The sequence below is a fragment of the Hypanus sabinus genome, chromosome 12 (genome assembly GCF_030144855.1).
Source record: "Hypanus sabinus isolate sHypSab1 chromosome 12, sHypSab1.hap1, whole genome shotgun sequence".
Taxonomy (NCBI): domain Eukaryota; kingdom Metazoa; phylum Chordata; class Chondrichthyes; order Myliobatiformes; family Dasyatidae; genus Hypanus; species Hypanus sabinus.
The window spans coordinates 64,846,347-64,870,488 of NC_082717.1; the positions used below are offsets into that span (position 1 = coordinate 64,846,347).

The 24,142-nt window shown below is 40.0% G+C and overlaps 1 protein-coding gene across 3 annotated transcripts; it reads right to left on the reverse strand.

Annotated features, from left to right (window-relative positions):
* Window positions 1-73: 73 nt before the first annotated feature.
* Window positions 74-22,958, reverse strand: abcb10 (ATP-binding cassette, sub-family B (MDR/TAP), member 10). Of its 3 annotated transcripts, XR_009515132.1 has the most exons (14): window positions 22,421-22,958; window positions 19,941-20,144; window positions 18,902-19,104; window positions 16,709-16,843; window positions 12,392-12,538; window positions 8,851-8,986; window positions 8,497-8,592; window positions 7,516-7,725; window positions 7,251-7,330; window positions 6,874-7,054; window positions 6,745-6,788; window positions 6,433-6,467; window positions 6,073-6,227; window positions 776-910 (listed from the first exon to the last, which is right to left on the reverse strand). XR_009515132.1 is itself a non-coding variant. In XM_059986099.1 (13 exons), exons 1-13 carry the CDS (start codon window positions 22,791-22,793, stop codon window positions 655-657), a joined length of 2,100 nt encoding a protein of 699 aa, XP_059842082.1. In that variant the 5' UTR covers window positions 22,794-22,958; the 3' UTR covers window positions 74-654. The 3 variants fall into 3 exon arrangements, 2 of the variants coding, with proteins under 2 accessions (XP_059842082.1, XP_059842083.1); XM_059986099.1 differs by lacking the exon at window positions 6,073-6,227 and having other exon boundaries at window positions 74-910; XM_059986100.1 differs by lacking the exons at window positions 6,073-6,227; window positions 18,902-19,104; window positions 19,941-20,144; window positions 22,421-22,958 and adding an exon at window positions 17,835-17,944 and having other exon boundaries at window positions 74-910.
* Between the last annotated feature and the right edge of the window lie 1,184 nt (window positions 22,959-24,142).

The window sequence follows — 24,142 nt, forward strand, 5'->3', positions numbered from 1 at the left end:
CAAAAGAGGGATGGATTCATGATAAAATACTTGTGGGGGAAAGGGAAGATAAAATAAGGACTCCATTTACACATTCTAAGATGATCATTTTTAATTTGTTGTAAAATTGCCATAGCTAAGGAACACATGCATGATTTCAAAATCTATATATTTATAAACTATGATTGAAAAATTAAACAGTTGTAATTAATGATAAACATACGGCCATACTTTTAAATTCCACAACATACACAGACGATCACGTTTTCTCAGTGCTGAGCTTTATATCCTATGGATCACCTGGGAAAAGTTATTACCAACTCTTGGCCTTTCTTACTTTAAGGGAGAAAGAAAATAATGAAACATTTGTAGAAGGACAACTTAGGCAATCAAAAATCTTTTCATCAAGGACACAGATTTAAGACATGACTCACGCAAATAATGGCATGGTCCATCTACTGTGAAATGAGTGGAGTCCACTCTAGGATGAAACAAGAACAAACATGTTTTTTTGTCCACCCCAGTCTATTGAAGGAATCCGATATTCTCACTGTGCAAAATATACTTACCAGCCATCACATAATCAATCAGAACCCAAAGCATTTCCCCATCACCTGGAATTGTCATTTTATTTTTTTTGGAAAATGGTTTGGAGTGATCAACATTTAGGCAAATTTATACCTTCAACACAAGTCTTGGAAGGTTCTGTAAAAAAGTCTGTTTCTCAACAAGTTTTCGAAACAATCCTTCAGAATTTGTTAGCAGTTGGTGGTGTGGGCCACACTCGCCTATCTTGCCCTGATCCAGGACAGCGACAGCGTCAGCGTTCTGAATAGTTGACAGACGATGGGCAATGATCAGTACCGTTCTTCCTTCCATCAATCGCTCCAAAGCCTCTTGCACCAAGTACTCATTCTGTGAATCCAGTGCACTGGTGTGTGTAAAATACAAAAAAAAGTGAACCTTAAACAGAAGACACGAAATTCACAAGATGTCAAGCAGCAGCCAAGGAGACATTTCAGACTCATGTAGCATGGAACAGGCCCTAAAAGCCTACCAGGTCTGTGCTAACAATCTAGCACTATTTATGCTAGTCTTGCATTGATTCCATTTCCTTCAAAGAAGACCACTCGCCTCCATATTAGGTATTAGGGATAACCTAAGCAGGCCATTATCATTGTTTGTCCAGGCAAATTGGAGCAGTGCTTTGAAGATTTTAACGTTCACCATCTATCACATTTGAGATATTACAGATATTTTTGTTTTAATAAATTATTTCTCTGAAAAGTTATGCAATAATATTGCCTACTAACAATTTACACTGCTTTTTTCTTTATTTCAGTTTTTCAGCATCTGCAATATTGTAAATGTGAAGTGTTTATTGTCATTAATCTGAAATATAAAATGAAGTTGTTCAGTGACAAATTTGAAGTTTTTTTTGAAGTCAATCAAATCATGGAGTTAAAGCTGCTACAGATATCAACGTAACCAAAAATTAAACCCTTAGTTAACTGTTTTGCTTTCTTAATAAACCTGACATCTGTTGAACCAAAATATATCCAAGCCATGGAATTTAAAATGTACATCCCCAACATCACTCAAAAATGTCAACGGCCAAGCACAGAATGACTGTTTTCATAACTTTTTATCTTTAAATAATCAGAAGCTTGGAACCAGTATGAATGTGCTCAGGATTCTGCTCATCCTAAACCAGAATTAATCAAATTTATAGGATATTCTGGCCAATTGAACCATTGGTTAATTGGGCAGCTGCATATTTGAGACAATCCTTAAAGAACAAAAACTAATTGAGAAATTAGCCAGAATTCCCTTAGTTTATCTGGGACACTATGCCATTTAATTGGGACAGGAGACTGTTGCCGAACAGTTTCTAACTAGTGTCAGCACTTGTGTGACCATTAAACACTACACCATGCTTAGACAGAACAATTTTTAAATGACATCAGTTGTGTGTTTAAAAAACAAAGGCTTTTCTTACTCATAGCTGAAATAAGCAATCAGACAATTCAGAACAGCTTTGGTCATTGTGCTTACACGTACTCAGGTTTGGAGATACCTGAAACGGCTGGGAAATGATTTCACTAATTTAACAGATCAGAAATTATGAAGAATTTGAAGGTATTGACAATCATCTTGAATGTTACAATGAAAATGAAGAGCTGGAGGATGCAGTTGTTGAAGGCAGTCCATCATCTGCACTTGGTGTCTGTGCTGATTTTGTTCATTTACAATTAATCAAGAGAACACAGCAGTGGACAGTGGATGAATTTCTCTGTTGATAGCTATTAGGAACTAATATAAAGTTTTACAGGTTTGTAGATAGTATTGGCAGCATTCTAGTTTGTTCTGTATTTTATTTAAATACATAATTTGATATTCAATTAAATGGCAGTTTGTTTTTTTAAAAAATATACCTTTTGAACCATTTCCATGGAACTTCAGCTATTTAGGGCAGTCACTTAATTGGGCCAAAATGTACTGGTCCCGATATTGCAGATCAGATGTTCCCCATATTCCCAATCAGAATTACTGGAAACAATCTGAAAATTAACTTCCAACAACTTTTCTTTCAATGCGTTACTGGAAAACAATATGGAGAATGTAGCCTCGCCCAAACTGGCTTTGCATCAGCTGCACTGCACTCCCAGCAACTTTGCTGTCCCCAATTCCACAAGCTTGCTGAGCGACTAGTTTCAGATCAACAAACTGCTTCAATTAATCTCTCATCAACCTTGGCACAGTCAATGCAGAAACATTAACATAAGAACATAAGAAATAGGAGCAGGAGTATGCCATTGGGCCCATCGAGCCTGCTCCACCATTCAATAAGATCACGACTGATCTGACCATGGACTCATAGCCACCAACCTGCCTTTTCCCCAAAACCCTTAATTATCCTATTATGCAAAAACATACCCAATCTTGTCTTAAATACATTTACTGAGGTAGCCTCCACTGCTTCATTGGGCAGAGAATTCCAGATTCACCACTCTCTGGGAAAAGCAGTTCCTCCTCATCTCTGCCCTAAATCCACTCCCCTGAATCTTGAGGCTATGTCCCCTAGTTGTAGTCTCACCTACCAGTGGAAATAACTTTCCTGCCTCTATCTTATCTATCCCTTTCATAATTTTATGTGTTTCTATACAACCTCCTCTCATCCTTCTGAATTCAAGCAAATACAGTCCCAGGCAACTCAATCTCTCCTCTAGCTTAATCCCCTCATCTCTGGAATCAACCTGGTGAACCTTCTCTGCACTGCCTCCAAAGCCTGTATCTCCTTCCTCAAAGTAATGAGACTAGAACTGCACACAGTACTCCAGGTGCAGTCTCACCAGTACCCTGTACTGTTGCAGCATAACCTCCCTGCTCTTAAATTCAATCCCTCTAGCAATGAAGGCCAACATTCTATTTGCCTTCTTGACAGCCTGCTGCACTTGTAAACCAACCTTTTGTGATTCATGCACAAGTACTCCCAAGACCTTCTGCACAGTAGCATGCTGCAATCTTTTACTACTTTAATAATAATCTGATCTTCCACTTTTCCTTCCAAAGTGGATGACCTTGTATTTACCAACATTGTACTCTATTGTACTGTTAGATCCTTGCCCACTCTCTTAATGTATCTATATCTCTCTGCAGATTTTCTGTATTCTCTACACAATTTGCTTTTCCACTCAATTTAGTATTAACAGCAAACTACACTCGATCCCCTGTTCCAGATCATTAATGTATATCGTGAATAGTTGGGGCCCAGCACCGACCGCTGCGTCACACCGCTCAACGATGATTGCCAATCTGAGAAACACCCATTTATCCCAACTCCCTGCTTTCTATTGGTTAACCAATTCTCTGTCCAACTCTATCAATCCTTATCTTATGGACAAGTCTTAATTGGAACCTTACCGAATACCTTCTAGAAATCCAAGAAAATAATCCATCTGTTCCCCTCTATCCATTGTGCTGTTATATCCTCAAAAAACTCTAGCAAGTTTGCCGAACAGGACCTGCCTTTCCTGAATCTATGCTGCATCTGCCTGATGGATCCATTTCTTTCCAGATGCCTTATTATTTCTTCTTTCATGATAGCTTAACAGTGGTGTTATATTCGCCTTCTTCCAATCTGCCAGGACCTGCCCAGAGATTTTGGTAAATTATCACCAAAGCTTCAATAATAACCTCTGCCATTTCTTTCAGTACCCTTGGATGCATTCCATCAGGACCATGGGATTTGTTCATCTTTAGGCCCACAAATTTGCTCAGCACTACCTCTTTAGTGATAACTATTGTATCGAGGTCCTTGCCTCTCATCACATTCATATCATCTCTCTTCGGTACATTAGACATGTCCTTCACCGTGAAAACTTACACAAAACAGTTATTCAAAGCCTTGGCCATTTCCTCATTACCCTTCTTGTCCTCCAAGGGACCCATGTTCACTTTGGCCACCCTTTTCTGCTTTATATAATTATAAAAACTTTTACTATCTGTTTTTATATTTTGTACTAATTTATTTTCATAATCTATATTCTCTTTCTTTATTGCTTGCTTAGTGGTTCTTTGTTGCTTTTTAAGGTTTTTCCAATCTTCCAGTTTCCCACTACTGTTGGCAACTTTGTACGCAAGGGACTCCTTTGCTTGCATCTTCAGAAACAGTTCTATTTCTATCTTTAATATCTCTATTTTTCCCTTTCAGGGTTCTTTTGAAGACCCTGAACTGGAGTTACACACCGACTTTGGTTCCTTGCGGGAATGGGACCCACTCTCGGTGTCTCACGTCTGGCCGCTATTTGATTAGCGCACCTTCAGGGTTTCAGGATTTGGTGACTCTGGAGGCAGGTGGACTCAAGGTCGCTGCCTCCGCAGCAAATTGGTGTGTTGTGGGAGACGGAAGATCGAAAGCAGCAAGCTGGCTGTGTGCCCAGAGACGAGAGTTCATGGGGCATAGAGCTCAGAGAAAGCGATGCAACAGACTTTTAGCATCATAAATCAGCGAGTTGTTTGTTATGTTTCCTCTCTTGCTGTGAAACAGGGACACCTCTTTTTCCGTATTGGGGGACAGGAGAGTGCCTGTGGTATGTCGAATTACCAGGTGAATGAGTAGTCTTTGGGGTCCTGCAAGTCTTAATCTAAACTGAGGCTTTGCAGCGTGCTGGAGTGCTCGGTCAGGGTGCACATGCTTTTTGCTAGTGTGGTAGGGGGTATCACTGCTTTGTTGCTGCTTACGCGTGGGGGGGAACTGGGAGGGCTTTGGGGTTCTAACATTTAACTCTCATGCATTCTTTGGGACACTTTTTTCATGGATGGTTGAGAAGAAAAAGAATTTCAGGATGTACAGAGTATACATTTCTCTGATATTAAATGTACCTTTGAAAACTTTGAAACAAGCTTTTAGTTTGGTGCCTTCCTTGATTACCCTTAGTAATCCATGGTTGGCTCTCCCCCTTACTGTCCTTGCTTTTAACAAGAAATACTTTTGTCCAGCATCATGAAAACTCTCTTTGAAAGTCTTGCACTGTTTCTTAGTCATCCTACCATACAGCCTGTGTTCCCAATCCACTTATTCAACTCCTCCCTCATCCCATTGTAGTCTCCCACTTTTAGGCAAAATAGACTGTTTTTAAAGACCCCATGTATCAATTTTTATCAAAGATCAATTTTAATTGAAATTTAGGTAACTACTTTAACATCACCCTTTAATTTTCCAGCTGCTGAAATTCTCAGTTACCTCCAACACAAATGTTGCAAAGTATTCCTGGTTAGATTCCTTTATATTACCCCGTCAATTCAGTGTTCAGCTGGTTATGTCGAAGTTACCTACCATATTGTGTTCATCAACCTATCCTCCCTCCTGGCTAGAAGTATCAGCCATGAGGGTTTGGTGGTCGGGGAAGAGTCAGTCACCAGCAGACGCTGATTCAGGTACTGATAAGATAAAGCAAAGATGATCTGGCCAGCCACTATCCATCCATTGGCAGACTGACCCTCTAGACAATTGTGATACATATTTTAAAATACCCCATTGACTTATCCATGATCACACTCAATGTGTCACATATCAATCATCCAAAGTACCTGCAAATCTCATGGTGGTTTCTGTTATTCTCAGATTTAATTGCTTCCACTTTTGGCATTCAAGCTTTCAGATTTCAAACCTTTGGCTCCAGAATTCATTTCATAAAGCATTTTGATTTTCAGTACACTCCATCCACAAGCTCTGAAATCCTTGCCTGAAGAATAATTATTCAACTTATTCAACACATCCTCTCCCCAATTCCCCCTAGTATTCATTGAATCAAACTCTGAGCTCTTCTTAAACATGGGAGTACAAGATAAACAGAAATTATTCATTTGGATGTTAACAAATCAAATGAGAAAAGTTGTTTTGTAAACAACATCTTGCCAGCAAGATCACAGGGTTTAACCTGCACTTACCTTGTGGCCTCATCCAGTAGTAGAATTTTGGGATTCTGAAAAAAACAAATGATCAAAAACAGTTAACCCTCAGAACTGAATACACAAGAAATTTAGATATCTGTAAGCAAATGGGAATGTCACCAACAGGAATTACACCTTCATTATTCCATTCACTTGACAATTACAGAATATAAAGTTAAAGTGAGATACTGAACTGATGAGATTCAAATGATTTAGCAGTTCAGATACATCGTGAATTTCAAAAAAGCTGAATGGGGTGTAAAGTTATAATATGGGACTTGTTTATATTTAAAGGAGGATGATAATTACCTTCATCAGAGCTCGAGCAATTGCAACCCTTTGTTTCTGGCCACCTAGGAAGATACAAAGATTGAAAGCAACTTACACCACCATCTCACAGCAAGCAATAGCCTAGATAATACAGTCTAGTGGGCTCACCTGAAAGTAAGACACCTTTTTCCCCGACCACTGTTTGAAAGCCTTTGGGGAAGCTGCAAATGAACTCATAAGCATTTGCAATCTTGGCAGCCTTTTCAATATCTTCCATTGTTACATTAGAGTCCTTGGTGGCACCATAAGCTATATTCTCTGCAATCGAGCAGGAGAACAGAATGGGCTCCTGAGAACCAAAAACGTACTTAACATCAAAAAACTCATTGTTAACCTACCCAATGTGACCCCCACCCACAACCAACCTCATCTGTTCCACTGCTCAACACACCCCACCCAGCTCCTTGTCTGCCCAAGTCACTGTCCTTCTAGTCTGCTAGATTCTTGGTTTACTTGTACCCCATCTTCTCAAACACTAGCTTTACCTGATTCACCACACCGATGTTTTCACGTAACCAGCGTGGATTGATGGTGCGAATGTCATGGCCATCAACAACAATAGTACCTAAAATGGAAATAATTAATTAATTAATTAATTACTGTTTTATGCCATGGACTTCCACTGCTCAATGTGTTATTTGCAGGAGAAATGGTAACTGCAGTTAATTTCATTCCTTTCATCAGGACTTTTTCCAGATAATATGATAGAATAATTAGCTTCTAAAACTTTGCATTATATTCCAAACTTACCCAAAACTGGATCATACAGACGAAGCAACAGGGACACCAGTGTTGATTTTCCTGAGCCACTGGGACCAACTACAGCCATTACAGAGCCTGCTGGGATAGACAGATCTAGCCCGCTAAATACGTTAACTTCTTGGCGGGTTGGATAGGCAAACTGGATGCCACGGAACTCTATGGCTCCTTTGAACTCCTCTGGTTGCAAAATCTTGCCCTCTAAAACCAAAATCAGGAATAGATATTTTGAGTAAACTAAGAATCAAATGTACAAATGGGACAGATTCTAAAATTTGTATTTAAGTTGGAACTAAAGATTTAAGGTCTTAACACAAGTTTAATGCCCCAAAGGAGATTGAGCTAAACTCTGCTCCTTTTCACACCACTCACCACCTGCTAACCACCAAGCAAAGTGAACTCAAACTATAGCTCACACACACTATGCAAAAAAAACTTGAAATCCAAGAGCTGGTGGCTGAAAGTAGCACTTCTCATTCCCTTACAAATACACTGAATGCTGTTGACATATACTTGGATCTAAAGTTTAATAACTTTATTAAAGTTTAATAAGGTCCATAAACTTTAGTGGACTTCCATTATTGAGCAAAGTTCAACTTTATTGATACAGTGCTCAAACATCAATTCTCAACGTTGCTCCAGGTATTGGCTAGAGAGCAAAACAGATGCATCTGCTGTATTTCTGAGATTCCACACTGCTAATTCAATTCTACTGATTTCCATGTTCGGGTTTCAACATTTTGGACCATTAATGTGACATTTCATTTGCAATGTTATTGCTTATTTTTGTACATTAAATTCAATAACTTATCATCAGTATCGGCTCACCATCATCATTAAAGAAAGGATTTAAGCCCCTTGACCCTTTCTGAGAATTGCTGGTGAGAACAGTGAGCAAATGGGCATCCGGTAACTGAGAAGCATCGCGAAACAGCATCTGAGTGAGAGAAAAAAATCACCACAGCAACTTACCATGGAGTGGCATTGCCGGTTTCCTTTCAAGTAGCTCCCATAACCGACTCCCGGCACCAAGTCCCTTCATTAAAGCCGAATAGAAAGCGCCAAGGCCTGGAAAATGGATCAGATTGAAACCAGCAGTGCTACGTTCAAAACAAATAAATAGCCCCCACTTGCATTTCCATAGAGTTGACCATTCTGTGTACAAAAGCAGTCCTGTGACAATTGCAGTTGCTTATCCTTAATTTTCCTCTCTCCAGAATTTCCTTTGTCTTCCTGTTACTCATGACTCTACCAATAAACACTAATCTTACTATATTCAAAAAAAACTTAATGTGAAGCAAAGTGCAATTAAATTAGTAAAGTTACCTCCAATACTTATTCCCACCCAGAAAGCGTACATCATGAAGGAAGTGAGTTCTCCCACTGTCATGTGGGCTTCACCCATCATCAGTCCTCCCTTGTAAAGCACTGACAAAACTATCAAGTTTCCTGTCAGTCCAGCCTGAAAAGATAGACATAAACCTGGATCAGTACAAGTTTTCCCATTTCACTCAGACAGAAGTGTGTGATACCTGCAAGCATGTGTCACCCATGGTTTCAGGAATAAAAGAGTCACCTGTAAATTTGTACCAGGTATATGATACCCATGAGGGAAATCCACCGACCAGCATTCAGGATCAGAACAGAGATAAGAGGTAAAGCAATAGAGAGCATGATAGGAGGAAAAAAAAACTGGTTGCATATGATGTGTTAGACAATAGACAATAGGTGCAGAAGTAGACTATTCGGCCCCTCGAGTCTGCACCGCCATTTTGAGATCATGGCTGATCATTCACTATCAATACCCAGTCCCTGCCTTGTCCCCATATCCCTTGATTCCCCTATCCATCAGATATCTATCTAGCTCCTTCTTGAAAGCAAAAGTGTTCAGGGAAGAGTATGTGCACGGCTCTCAGCCATCAACCTAAGATGACTGCTGGGATATAGGCTGGCTTTTTACTAGTCTATGATTTTAATATTGACTAATGTTTGCCTAGTATTGACTAATATTGACTAGTGTTTAGCTGCATCATCTGAGAAATACTTGATGCATGTTCAGATCACTATGGTTAGATTAAGCTTTGAGGAATGCCGATCAAGTGATTGTAGACACAATGACATTTTCATTGTGGTCAGGCTGTGGAAGCAAAAGGTGGGGATTAATGAGGTTCAGGGAAGGTGGGGGGGGGGGTAAGAGAGAGTAATGAGGTTCAGAAGAAAAATGCAATGCACTGAATGCAAGGTAAAGAATTGGTGAGAATACTTTCTGAAGGCTTGTTGTGTTTCTAAAGTTGCCTGCTTTGCTTAGGTAAGTCTTTGTACAATGTGACTTCGGACACTAACAGTTTGAAGAAATTTACTGAAATCAGATACACACTAACTATTTTTGCTGCCCATCAGCTGACAAGCTGCAGCTTAAGTCTCTGAAGCACACAACCATTAATGTGTCAGCCTAGGTCGGGGGTCGGCAACCCGCGGCTCCGGAGCCACATGTGGCTCTTTTACGTCTGTGCTGCGGCTCCCTGTTGCTTTGGGAAATAATTGGTTGTGGCGACCCTTTTCCTGGCACATCTGAACCGACTCACAATTAGATAGTCTACGGGGGTTTGCGAGCACAGAGCTTTGGAGCCTCTGCGCCATGGGGGGCAGGTTGAGGGAGGCTTAAAAGTGAGGCTGAAGTTTTCGAATAAAGTTTTTTCCTTCGACTGCAGTTACCGACTCCGTGTCGTAATTTTAGCGCTGCGTGTAGCACACCGCTACATGGTCAGTATTTAATTAAAATGTATTTTATGTTAGTTTGTTAGTTTTTGAAATGTAAATCTAAATTTGAAGATTATGGTGATCTTGTACAATCTAAATAAGACGTTGTGGCGACCCATTTCCTGACACATCCGAACCGGCACACAATTAGCCAGCGTTCAGGCTAAGGGAGATAGCCTATGGGGGTTTGTGAGTACGTGTCTTTTGCAGCATCCGCGCCCATGGGGGGGTGGGTTGAGGGAGGCTTAAAAGCAAGGCTGTTTAGTTTGAATAAAGCTATCTTTGACTGCAGTTTACTGACACCGCTACAACGTGTTTTTATCGCTGGCTGTCCAGAGGGAAGGTGCTGAAACGTTTTGTCGCGTGTCTGGAAGAAGTGAAAACTTTCCTGGGCAGCAAAGGGCTCAACTTTCCTGAGCTGGAACAGCCAGAGTGGCTGGAAAAGCTACACTTCATGGTAGACATGACAGCGCACCTGAACACGCTGAACACAGCTCTTCAGGGGAAAGGACGTACAACCCTGCACATGTTGGAGGATGTTTTGGCATTCGAGCGCAAGTTGACGTTGCTTGCCAGAGATTTACAGAAATGCACATTGTCTCACTTCCCCAATTTGAGAGAGTTCAAACAAGGTCACGACATGATAAATTCGGAGTATTTACATTCTGCAATCATCGCAATGCAAACATCGTTTGGGAAACGCTTTTGTGAGTTCAGAGAGGAAAAAAAAACACATTATCCTTCCCGGTCACTCCCCTAAGCATCGATTCATCTCTACTGAATACGACTGCATTGTCAGGTGTGAGTCAACCTGAACAAGTATGATAAATATTTTAATTGCCTATTATTTTACGTATATTCATATGTTTTCATTGTTCAGTGAAATAGTCCTTTTATTTTTCAGGTTGACAGCTGGCTGACGTTATTTTTGGTTTGCTGCTGGCGGCAAATTTAAGTTTGGCGTTTTTCATAAATACAAGAAGGACTCAAATAGACGTTGAGTATTTTACTTAAAAGTAACCTTCAACTCAACGTCTTTTTTTCGGAGTTCAAAATGTTTTTGTTGCATGCAGAAATGTAATTTCGTTTTCTCTGCAGGAGTTCATCAATTTCATAAATGCAACACATTATAGTTTGTTTATACATAGCATAAAGGCAAAACAAAACGTTGTATGCAGTGTTATTTCATTTTAAATGTCAAACGGGTTTTGCGGCTCCCAGTGTTTTCTTTTCTGTGGGAAACGGGTCCAAGTGGCTCTTTCAGTGGTAAAGGTTGCTGACCCCTGGCCTAGGTCATAGATCTTGGCAGGCTCAGTGCACCATTCATAAATTAGCTTAGTGTCAGTGATTAACCAACTAGTTTAAACAAATGAACTCTAGTCTTATGCATATTTTGGATGGGTATACTAAATAGAATGGGAAAAGAAATAAGCCTATGAGATTTATTTATTATTTGAGTTTATTTCTAAATTTCATATTTGCCTCCAAGGTCTAAGGCATACATGCATATATTATGAAGCTATAAATTTGTCCTCATGTCATCTGCCTCTGACATTCACTATCCCACCTATCAATATAACAATGAAACTCTCCCACGCACTCCAAGTCAGAGCTACTGTGTTTGGTAAAATGCTCAAAATTTGCTTGAACTGATTTTCCCAAGGTTAATAAATTCAGTGAAGCACATAATTCTGAAAACACAACAACCATAGAAAAAAAAGTTAACCGTTGTAGAGGAGGTTCATGTCATGTACATGACAGACTAACTTGGAAATAGTTCAGAAGGGAGACACTTTCAAGCTTTCTCAAAACCACATTAAAAGATCTATTAACTGTCTTGCAGCAATTGTATCATAGCTTGGCACTCTGTCTGGGAACTATTTTCCATGAAGCTATCCAGCAATGATATTTGCTACAATGATACTACTTTTTCAGTTTGCTCATTGAATTTCCAAATCAAGTTAAGAGAAAGCTTATTCTATCGCAATTTAGGATAAGAAAGGTCATGTGATCTTCTGAGAATGGTGACTGAATCATAGAACTTGGTGCTTTAACTGTACAAAAGTGCAAGAAAATAAATTCAAAGACATAATAAGTTGGTACTTACTGCCCCATAAAACCCTGCCCGGGCCACAGCTTCTTTCTTGGCCAGGTGCAGCACACGGTTGATCTTGCTCATGTACACTTGCAGCTCCACGTCCTCTTTGGCAAAGGCACGGACAGTTCTTATATTTCCAATGCGCTCTTCAGCAAGCTATGAATGGAAAGTCAAGGTCACTGTACATATTTTAAAAATCTGATCATTGGCCAGCTCCATTTGACTCCATACAAAACATGTTATACGGATTCAGTTTTTGATTTGCAGAGTTAGCCATTTCAATTGAAGTGATGGGAGAGCTCTTAGTCAATCTAAGAGTCACCAGTTGTGAGAAAGTGAAGGGAAAGCCGAGAATCCTGTGACCATCACTTATTCATCAATGGTTGCTGGCACAAAATCAAAACCAAGGGTCTAAAGATGTTCAACAACCAGGAGATACTGTAGTGGAACTTTTAATTCAGAGGAAGTGGAAAGCTAGCAAGATGACACCACCATTTCATTCTAATACCAAACTAGATTGGTGCTTTCATTAACAATTTGCCTTTTAATTGCAAGTTAAATTGTCTGCTTTGATTATTTATTCTGGAAGTTTCCATTTTTGTGATTTTTTTTAAAAGGAGACAATCTTCAAGTTTTGATGATAAAATGTGGTACAATTAATGTGTTTAGTCTGGTACAGAGGAACTTGGGTAAAAATAGCATTTAGGCAAGAACCACTTACATTCTTGAGGAACCAAAAGCATAAAAGAAGCATTAATTAATTACCAATTTAAAGCTCAGAACAGAAACAAATGAGGTATTATTTCCCTGCTGACTTAAAAAAATCAGATATCCAATAATTTTATCAATAGTCATCAAAAGCCTAGATTTCTTAGTCATATTTCTCCAAATACTTTCTTTTTGAAGAATGTATTCATTTGGGACAGTCATAAGAACATCAATTCAACATTCTTTTCCTTAATGGGCCACTCATCAAAACCTTTGCAGGAAAAGAAATGTTACTTGTAAGGTTGAACTCCAAATATCCCACTTTTCAATGCAATGCAAATGTTCATGCAAGGTCAGAATATTGGGACAGCAACATGACCACAACAAGCAACATTATTTGCAAGAAAAGTGTTAGTCAGGTTATCACAAACCATTTTTCTGTTCTTTGAAAGGTAGCAATAGCCCCGACCAGAGAGAAAATGAGGACTTATTTCATGTCCCATCTGCAAGAGTGCACTTCAAGAATGCAGCAATATGAGTACCTTTTGCCTCAGTCTCTTGGAAAGAAACTTAATGTCATACTAGACAAAAGGCATACTTCTACAGAACCACTTTACTCATGGTCATGTTAAGAAAGGGACAAAGTGAGCAGGACAAACAGGAGAAAATCTGCAGATGCTGTAAATCCAAGCAACACACACAAAATGCTGGAGGAACTCAGCAGGCCAGGCAGCATGTGTGGAAAAGAGTGCAGTCATTGTTCTGGGCCAAAACTCTTTGGCAAGCCTGAATGAAGATCAAAATGTTGACTACTCTTTTTCTAGATGCTGTTGAGTTCCTCCAGCACTTTGAAAGTGAGCAGAACAGTGTGATAGCTTGTTGTACTGCTGCCTCTTAGCTTAAATTGAATTACACATAAAGACAAAACTACACATGGCTCAAGTAGCACATAAACCTTTTGCAGTGACAATCTTCAGTGCTTATATCACTACGTATACACTGCATGTAGAAATATCAGGGGGAAAGTTGATAAATAATACTAGAATAATGTGAACTTTGGATTTGGGAACATTCATTACAGGAACAGTGACTCCCCATTGAGGACAACAAGTTTGTTCTGAAGGTAAATTGTTGATGCCATGTGAAAACTTGTCTTCAGCAAACTGTGGACTTGCATCCCAAACCCTTCTGTGTTTCAATACTCCTCAGCTCCCTACGATTTAAGTCCTACCAGAATTTCACTTTCCAAAATGCATATTATTTTTCTAGATTAAATTCCAGTTGCTACCACCTTGTTCAATTTTCCTGATGAGCTATGTACTGCTGCATCTTTTTTTTTTTGAAAACTTTTTTTATTGCATTTTTAAGTAGTTACAAAGTAAAGTATGAAAAAAAAGTATATAACCCTTCCCGCCCTTAACCCCTCCCCCCCTAACTGCCCTATAGAAAAAAAAGAGAGAGAGAAAAAAAAAAGAAAGAGTGCCTGGTTGTTGGAAGATCTCCACATGCTCCATGGAATTCGTAATAACTTTAATATGTATATTTATTTATTTCCCCAAATAACCAATTGTTTCATCTTCAGAGCATCTATATATTTAGTCCTGTCTTTTGTAAATAAGGGCTCCAAATTTTCAGAAATGTTTCATATTTATCTCTTAAATTATAAGTAATTTTTTCTAATGGAATACAGCCATAGATTTCTTTCTTCCAAGAGTCTATACTTAAATATGTATCCGATTTCCTACTGCTGCATCTTGAGAGAACTCTCTGCTCTCTACAATTCCAACACGTTCCCCATCGTCTACAAACTTAACAGATTGTGCTGCGAATTGCTTGTGGTCTAAATGACTGTAGCTTGATTGAGTGCTCAATTATGGGCACAAGGGGAACACAGGAGCGGTTTCTCTGATCATGCAAATTTAATCATTTTGGGCTCATACTGAAGACCATCATTTAGTACATTGCTTTAAAATCTCACAGTTTTTTCACACAATTTAGAGGTTAAATCCAAGGCTGGAGATTACACTTTGGTGGGTCCAGCCTTTGAGGGGAAGACAGCTGCCAACTGGTGGGTTATAGATAAGCATGCAACTTGCTCCAATACAACAGACCCGCCTTGACCAAACCTAAGCTTTCAAACACTGAGTTCATTATCAGCAGTGATGCAAAATTCTCTGAATTTACCACTGAAGTTTTGTTTTATTGGTCTTACAGAATTTGTTAGTTCTTTATGGTTTGGCTTCAGAATCACATACAAAAGATCAACAAGGGCTAAAAGATATTTAAGAAATCTTCTGGCCATCCGAAGCACATCAGATAGCCAATACTGAGAAGGATTTCATGCTTTTCAAGTGGGAAGGCAGGAGTAACACAGCTTGTTTTTTTGACCCACACAGCAAAGGCACTTGTAAAGTTTGAGGTATGAATCTCACAAGCAGAAAAGATGCAAAAGAATTGACAGATGACAGAAGTACAAGGTCTATTTAATTTGCCTTATACCATCCTGCTAGTTACATGACACAACAATATTGGGGTTCTTAACTAATCTCAGCAATCACTCTCCCCTTGTCCAGGAGAATCCCAGATAAAAAGGGTGGGAACGCCTGGTAGGTCCAGGGTGTCCAATACCTCCTGATTACGCTACGCTCAACATCTCAACTGCTCATTCATTAGATCCCAAAATGTCATTGCATTAATCAATGTTAATTATATAAAAATGAATCACTAGCATTTCACAATTTGAAGTTTCATTATAATCACCTGCCTATTGAAATGCTTTGGCAAATTATTTTTAAATTACCCCACTCAAATGTAGGCCATAACAAAATTATTATTTTCATTTCTATCTGTAATCTCAGAAATAATAGTCCCAAGGCTCAGTCATATTTTCCCACTCCATCAAATTGGAGAAGAGTTCTGTGAAAAAGAAAATAGTACAAGAAAGATTAGTCCTGACTGAACCAGTGAACATTAACTAATGAAGGCAGTGAAGCATTTACTGGCCATGTCAGAGATCCAGGGAAAAACACAGGGCGTGGATTGACTGGTTTTATCAGCTGTACAAGCTTAACACCCAATTGTCTCCAGATGTGGTAACAAGGCCATATCTGCTGTGCAGCCCAAAATGGTTCAGTGTGGAGTTAGATGTAAATTCTGAATTCTTCATGCAAAGCCATATGGATACTCAGACAGTATAAACATACTGGTCACAAAAAGCATCTCTGTGCAGGTGAATCTCGTCTTTCCTACAGTCCCATTTCACTTCCTTCAAGCACCACATTCCAAACCAGAACAGGTTTTGCAAAAAAAAAAGCCCCTCATTCCCTCTTCTTTTGAAAAATATCTTACATCTTTGTTTTCTAGATTCTACTTTGTCCATAGTCTGTCCTTTTCTCACTCAAAATTCAAAAATTCCTTCAAATAAAATCCTGCTTTTGTATGAAAACAAATAATCTTAGTGTTCTGATCCAAAGATTAAAGTGCATTTCCATGATAAACAAGCTGTTAGATTTCTAGAAAGGTGAACAAAAATGAGGAATAAGGACCTTTCTGTTTGCCTCTCTCCTGAATCATGCTGCCTCCCGAAACCTAGAGATGAAAGAAAACATAGCACTTTACCTGTGTGGCATCAGCTAGTGAATCCTGAGTTACTCCAGCAAGCTTGCGAACGTATCGTCCATAAAACACCGCTAACACAGCGACAGGGGGTATAATGCCCAGGACAAACATGGCCAACTGCGATGAGACCCAAAACTATTCACAAGGAACAATGAATGATTAATTAGCAACAAGCACCAATGCTCATTGAATGGCATTCCAAAATTTTAAAATTAAATTTTTAACACATCAGGTTAAAACAATTAACATATTAACTATGGCTAAGATGCCAAGTCCGGAGAAACAAAGATAAAGGTCCTGTTCATTTTCAGTAGTTTAATATTCCACTGTATTCCTCACTGTGTTTTTGAAGACCTTTGTCACCTGCAATATGAGTTACAACTTTTACTGATCTAACCAATCGCACAGATCAGCAAACAAGAGACTTGTCTTCAGATCAATTTCATGAAGTTACAACTATATTTATATCTCAGCTTGCTGTAATTGATAATGTCTTGATGCTTTTCGGAAATAAAACTGTGAAAACTGGAAATACTATGAGTGTTAAAGGATAGATTTAATGGGCTTACATCAGAAGCGCTAAAACAGGATGTTTCTTTTTTTATTTCAGAATTCTAGCACCTGCAGTATTTTGCTCAAGGGCCTTAACACGCATCATATATAATGCAAAATCTTCATTTCATCCACATGAACACATATTATGCCCAACTTTAAAAGCACTTATAATTAACAAGCAAGAAGTTGGGAGGGGTTGGGTCAAGGCAGGCTCTTCTGCAATGGCTTGCACGGAAGAAGAGCCAACCATAAGTCACAGTCCTGAAAATGGCTATTGGAATTTATGACAGTTACTGGGACAAACTAATGGCTTTAGATGAGAAGACTTACGGGCAGAAAGGATGGTCATAGGGCCTTGCAGGGCTGCAAAGACACTTAGATTTACCACAAAAGATGCATACAGACAAATGCAACCATTGAACATTTTGTCTCAATTTGTCTCATTTTGACAGCTGTTGAAAAACAGATATTGCAGAACCAACGGCTTTAAACTCACATTTCAGAACATAAATAATGCAGAATGCAAACTTCTTCAGTTCAAAATTTCACAAAATAAAATTACTATACATACTCCAAGAATGGACGGTGTTACGAAGGATGAACAACTCTGATGGGCAGAAGGGTGCAAGGCTGCCCATTTCCCCTTCCCCTGGGAGAATTACAAACCGTTACTGTTGCCAGGCTGCTAATGAGAGAGAAAGAGATGGAACAAAAACATACTGGGACTGGAACATTTGCTTCAGACAAGGGCGAGATAACACGGGGGAGCGAGACCATATTATGACTCCTGTAAGACTTACGGCTCCGGAGAGGGCTGTTTACTTGGTACCATTCTGTTCATTAAAATTCCTCAGTGGACAGCCAGAGTGGGCTGGTTTGATGGGCTAAGCCATTCAAAACTGATTGACACCTGAGACCCCGTGAATAGGGATAAAAGTGAGGTCTGGGGAGACACCCCTCAGACACACCAAGAGACACACTAGTGAGCACTGTTTAAGTGTTGGAACCCACGAGAAAAGTGTGGGGCATCGGAGACCGAACGAAGGATCGTTCAATTTTAACTCTCAGTGTTTATAGTGAGGCTGGTGGGAGCTTGTGTGTGTGTCCACCCTAGCCTGGGTGACGAATCCACCATAGAAGAACGGTCTAGCTAAAGGACAGAGGGGTCATACCTGAATGGCCACAACAACACATTGACGGATCAAGAACGTAAAGGAAGGTTTGACTGGCTGTCACTGTTTGATCGCTCTCTCTCCCTCTATCTCTCTCTCCCCAACAATTACAACACATCGACCAACAACTACCTCAGCCTGTATGAACTGAACTTTATATTCACATATGACAATTCATTATCCCCTGGACATCGATAGAGCTTGTTTATTATTGATTATTATTATATCCACACTTTTAGGTTTATTACTGCTAACTTGTTTTATATGTATATTTGCATTATTGATATGGTTTTGCTTATTTTTACTAATAAGCACCTTTAGTTTGGTACCACCAGACTCCAATGGATTCTTCTTTCTCTGCTGGTTAGACACCCAGTTACGGGGTACGTAACAATGGATAGATATAAGCAACAAAAAAGTAAAAAGATACAGTATGTTTGTTGGGCCTATTCCCACCTTCACGCACCATCATGCCAACACCAGCTGATGCCTGCCCTACAGCTCTTAGCCCATCAGACAAGTTCTCAGTGACTGAGTGTCCAAGCACAACAGCATCAGATGAAAGTCGGTTTATCAGCTCTCCTGTGCTGGACTTATCGAAAAACGCAACCTCCTGACAAAGAATCGAAGAAAATAATCTTCCCCTCAAGCGCTGGACAATATGCTGCCCTGTAATAAACACACAAAAGAAGGCAATCAACTAACATGTGTAAAACAGCATAAGAAATGACAGGCATTGGAATGAATGCTGTAGTCCAGACACATTAAGGGAAACTTCATCTCATCCTTTCATGCATTAGTGTAACATTTTTGCTATTTATCAGTTAACAAGCAACAATGTTTTTCTTATTTTATCTACTTTACTGTGAATAGCTGTCAAACCGCTTTCTCAAGGAACTACATAATATATTCAACCTTTTTATTCGGCTCAGTGTTTAGCCAAAACAGTGTGTGTGTGTGTGTGTGTGTGTGTGTGTGTGTGTGTGTGTGTGTGTGTGTGTGTGTGTGTGTGTGTGTGTGTGTGTGTGTGTGTGTGTGTGTGTGTGTGTGTGTGTGTGTGTGTATGTGTATGTGTATGTGTGTATGTGTATGTGTGTATGTGTGTGTGTCTATATATATATATATATAGTAGTACTGGTGTATGGTAAAGCTGCCTTAAACCACAGTGGTAAACCAGAATTCTTACTCAACTCTAATTTCTCATCCCCCTTTCCCACCATCTGCATTTAACTTCTTCGTTAATCCAAAAACTAAATAAACATTGTGACCTCACTTATTGAACATTACAAATTTTAAAATGTGGGAAATGGATTAAAATCACACGAACAAAGCAGAATGAGTATCATAAAGACCAAAACCCCAAAATAAACCAAATACAGTATTTTTGTGGCTAAATTCAATGTACTGTTGTATTTGTGGGAGGACATTTTATGTATTCATTTCTGATTCTCTGCACATGTACTTCTTGTATAGCCTACAGGTTACGCAGTCCTATCTTTATTCACCTGAGATCTGCATGAGGTAGACACGGGCACCATTGGCAGCAGCTCCACAAAGAAAGACACCACTTAGTACAGCACAGAGTGAAGTCAAGCTTGCAGTAACATCTCCTCCTGCAGGATTTGTATAAATGGTATCGATAACCTTTCCAAGAAAGAATGGTGCAGACATGGTCACCATGCTGGACACACCTAAAAAGCTCACGGCAGCTGGAGAAAGAACATAGTGCATGGCTTTAGATATCAGAGTTTGACTGGACTGCTAAGATAATGGAAGAGACTAACTGACATATTACAGAGAGCAAATTTCAAAAGCAGACTGGGAGAAAAATCCAAATTCAACACATGTTCCTTAACAAATTCAGTAAAAAGGAATAAAATGAAAAAGAAAAACTGCCCCCACCCTGAGAGATAACACTTGTGTGAATAGCCAATAGGTATCAGTTCTTTATACAAAGCTTAATCCAAGTTTCAAACTCTCTTACTCTCCTCCAAAGAGCCATTAAGGTTAGAGGTGGAGAGGGCTGTTGTAGAAGGAATGTTAGTTTATTCTTTTCAAATGAAAATATTAAAGTAGTTAGAAACCTGAAACAAATATATCATGATTCAATCTGTACATCCAAATGGACTGCTCTTAGTACCTAATACTCCTGTGGCACAAAATTGTCAATAAAACAAAGTTTCAAGGCAAATTGGTTATGGTTTGTCCTGAAACTTAATATGAAGTTCAAGACCATGATAAATAAGAAAAAAAACAATCAGAAAACTCAAATAAAATTTACTATGAGACATATAAAAACTGTGTTATCTCATGCTCTCGCTTCCATATTAAGAACTGATTATTGTTTGAAAACTGAGAGGGTTTACTGTACTCAGAAAGGGAAGGTCCTGAGCGTCTGTTACATATTCTATCAAATGCTCTCTCAAGCTGCAGTTGGAGATAAATAGCATATTAGGGCGTGATATGAAGGGGTTTCAAGCCCTTTTATCACACTGCCACATGATATTTTCATATTAACTGCAGCTCATGCACATGACTGGAAATTAGTATCAGGTTTTGATGAAAGTAGTGTGAGTCTTCAAACTTTATATTCAATGTGCCTTAATGTTTAGAAAAGAGCAGGGTTTTTGATGATTTATATCAAAAGCGCTGCAAGTATATGGTAAAGCACACATTGTCTATGAAAAAAACAATTTCAAAGTTGTAATAACCTGTGATCAAAAAAGTTCATAATTCTGTATGATGTTCTCAAGTTCACGATCAACATTTAAATTAATGGGACTACATCTTAATTTACATTTGAAATGTCAATCAATACTCTAGTTCTTCTCAACCTGTTTCTATTAAACATAGTCACAGTTTCAAGAAAGAAATCGGCCAAACTGAAGAAAAACAGTAATTCATAGGTGAATTCTGGCTTCTTCACCATTGCTCTCCAACAGCATCAAAGATCTTTTCAACCACTCACTTCCTTCTTTGTCTCAAAGAATTAGAAGTGGAAAAAACAAGCCTTCAACAGTTTACACAGCATGATAAACTTAGGGAAATGCCATCCGTAGACTGTCTTTGATGTAAAAAAAATAACAAGGCTGAATTTCAAGGAGCTACAGTCAGAACAAAACTAATCATAAACCAAAGGATTTCAAAGGATAACTAAATGGGATCAGACTACATTGATAAAAGTGTTTTTGAAAGAAATTACAGATATAGTAATGAAAAACTGTTGACATGACTGTCAGTGAAGAGGCAGACCGTGACTTGACCCAGACAGCACAGTTGAAGATAGAACTCTTAAGATGGAGGAGGTAATTGGCAGATAGTTTAACAGACAATAGTAGTATTGACTAATTTGGACAAATATGAATTTATCTGAATTTGTACATAGAAGGTTATAAAAAGTAATCAACCTGAGGTATCCGAAGAGGTTATGAACTTTGTAGACAGGTGTAGACCTTTGAAGAACCGATTGTGATAGTGAGAACAACAGATGCCACGGAGTCAGACTCGAGAAGAGAACCATTGCTGGATATTCTTAGGGTACAAATAAGTAAACTGAAGTACCCGGAAAAAGTTATTGCATAGAATCCTGTCCAGGGGCTTTTGTTAAGGGAAGGGAAAACCGAATTACAGACAAGACAATTTTAGAGAAAGTGGATTTGAGGCGTGGAAATGAGGTAGGGCTTGTCAATCAAAGTTGTAACGATTGGGAAAGACGATTGGAATGAGGATGCCCTGGGTACGAGTATCGGCGCCTTTGGGGAAAAATGTTATATTCACCGATTCCCGATCAGCACCACCCACGCCAAATCACCTGCAGCTCAGGACTGCGGTCCAACTCAGTGGGCAGAGTGATTCGGCGGCAAGGAGCCATCGCTGCTTCCCACACTCATTCCTTCCCCATCACCCGGAGGAACCAGTACCAGGGCCCATCCGCTCGGACCTCCTCTGACCATTCCTCCCTGTCCCCGGGCCAGGGCACTCTTACCTGCAAGCGGCCACCGCTGCGGGTAGGCCAAAGCCAGCAACCTCCTAACATCCGCGGCTGCCGGTCCAGCGCTGGCCCGGCGTCGCTCGATATCCCGACCTGCGCCTGGTTGCCGCTCGGGCACCGTCTCTGTCCTGCTTACTGGCGGCTGCCGACGCTCGGTTGCTGCCAGCTGGGGCCCGGCGCTGAAGCTGCGGCGAAGTACGGAGAGGTCGCGGTTACCATGGTCACGGCCGCTGGGCTCAGGCCAGAATCCCCGGGCCGGGCGCGCCGCACACCAACAGCACCGAGTCAGCAAGGCGGCGGTAGCCGCTTGGAAGCCGCGCCTGTTGCGCGCCGTCTGGCGCTGCAGATGCAGAATCCGGCACGCCATTCAGCGGAATTATCAATAACCTCAGGTTAATCTCGGTGTCGGAGTGAAAAGACACCGTTCTCCAGTGAAACCCATGCCCCCAACATGATCCCACGACGCCAGGAACCCCAACAGTTACGCTCCTATTCGATGACCGCAAAAGTCTCGATGGCTTCTTGTCACCGCTTTTATTGCATCGGATAGAATTTGCACCGCCCCCAGCAGGCCATAGCTGCGTTCAAAAGCTCAGCATGCACACACTGAATAAGTTATAACCCATAGGCTGATTAATACAATGAAACTATTCTAGACCAGTTGTTCTCTTTACACTATGACGAATATATTATTTTATTTCAGTTTGAAATTTGGCAAAAACTAAAAAGAGAAATACAAGTTTGCTTGTTGGTAAAGCGACTGTCATCTTTACAGCTCCGTGCACTGGCTACGAAGATTGATTTCTGACTAAGGAATAAAGGCTGTGCAGATGATGGGCACTGTTCATATTTTTCAGAATTTTTATACGGTGAAAATCCTTTCTGTGATGCCCCCAGGTGGGCATCAACGTTTCAGGAAATAGCATTTCAGTTAAGGATCCCAGCAGGCATTCCCCTCTGGCAGAGAGAGATGAAAACTTCGTTGTAGTCACCACTTAAAAAAAAGCTGCGAGTCTTTCTCTTTATAAATGCAGCAAATTATAAGCTCAAGAGATTCTGTAGGTGCTGAAAATCCAGAGCAACACACACAAAATGCTAGAGGAATTCACGTCAGTCAGCATCAATGGAAATGACTAAACAGTTTATGTTTCGGGCCGTAAACCTCCTTCAGGACTGGAAAGGAAAAGAGAAGACGCCAGGATAAAAAGGGGAGGGGGGGGGAGGGAAAGGTGAACCTGTCTATAAGGTGATCGGTGATGCTAGGTGGGTGTAAACGTAAATTGCTGGAGAAGAAAGAATCTGATACAGGAAGAGGGTGGACTATGGGAGAAAGGGAAAAAGGAGGGGTACCAGGAATGGGAGAAAGGGAAAGGGGGGATACCACGGGGTAAGTGAGAAGATGTAGGAGATGAGTAGGGAATAGAAAGGGGAGGGGAAATATTACCAGGAGAAATCGATATTCATACCATCAGATTGAAGCCTGCCTGGATTGAATATGAGGTGTTCCTCCTCCAAATGAGAGTGGCATAATCGTGGCAAAAGAAATGGGGATAGCTATTAAAATGATTGGACAGAAGGAGATTCTGCTTTTGACAGAAGGAGCTGAAGTGCTTGACAAAGTGGTCCTCAATTTAATTGGGTCTCATCAACGTAGTGGAGGCTGCATGGGGACCACTAGATACAATAGACGACCCCAACAGATTAACCTCCCTCCTG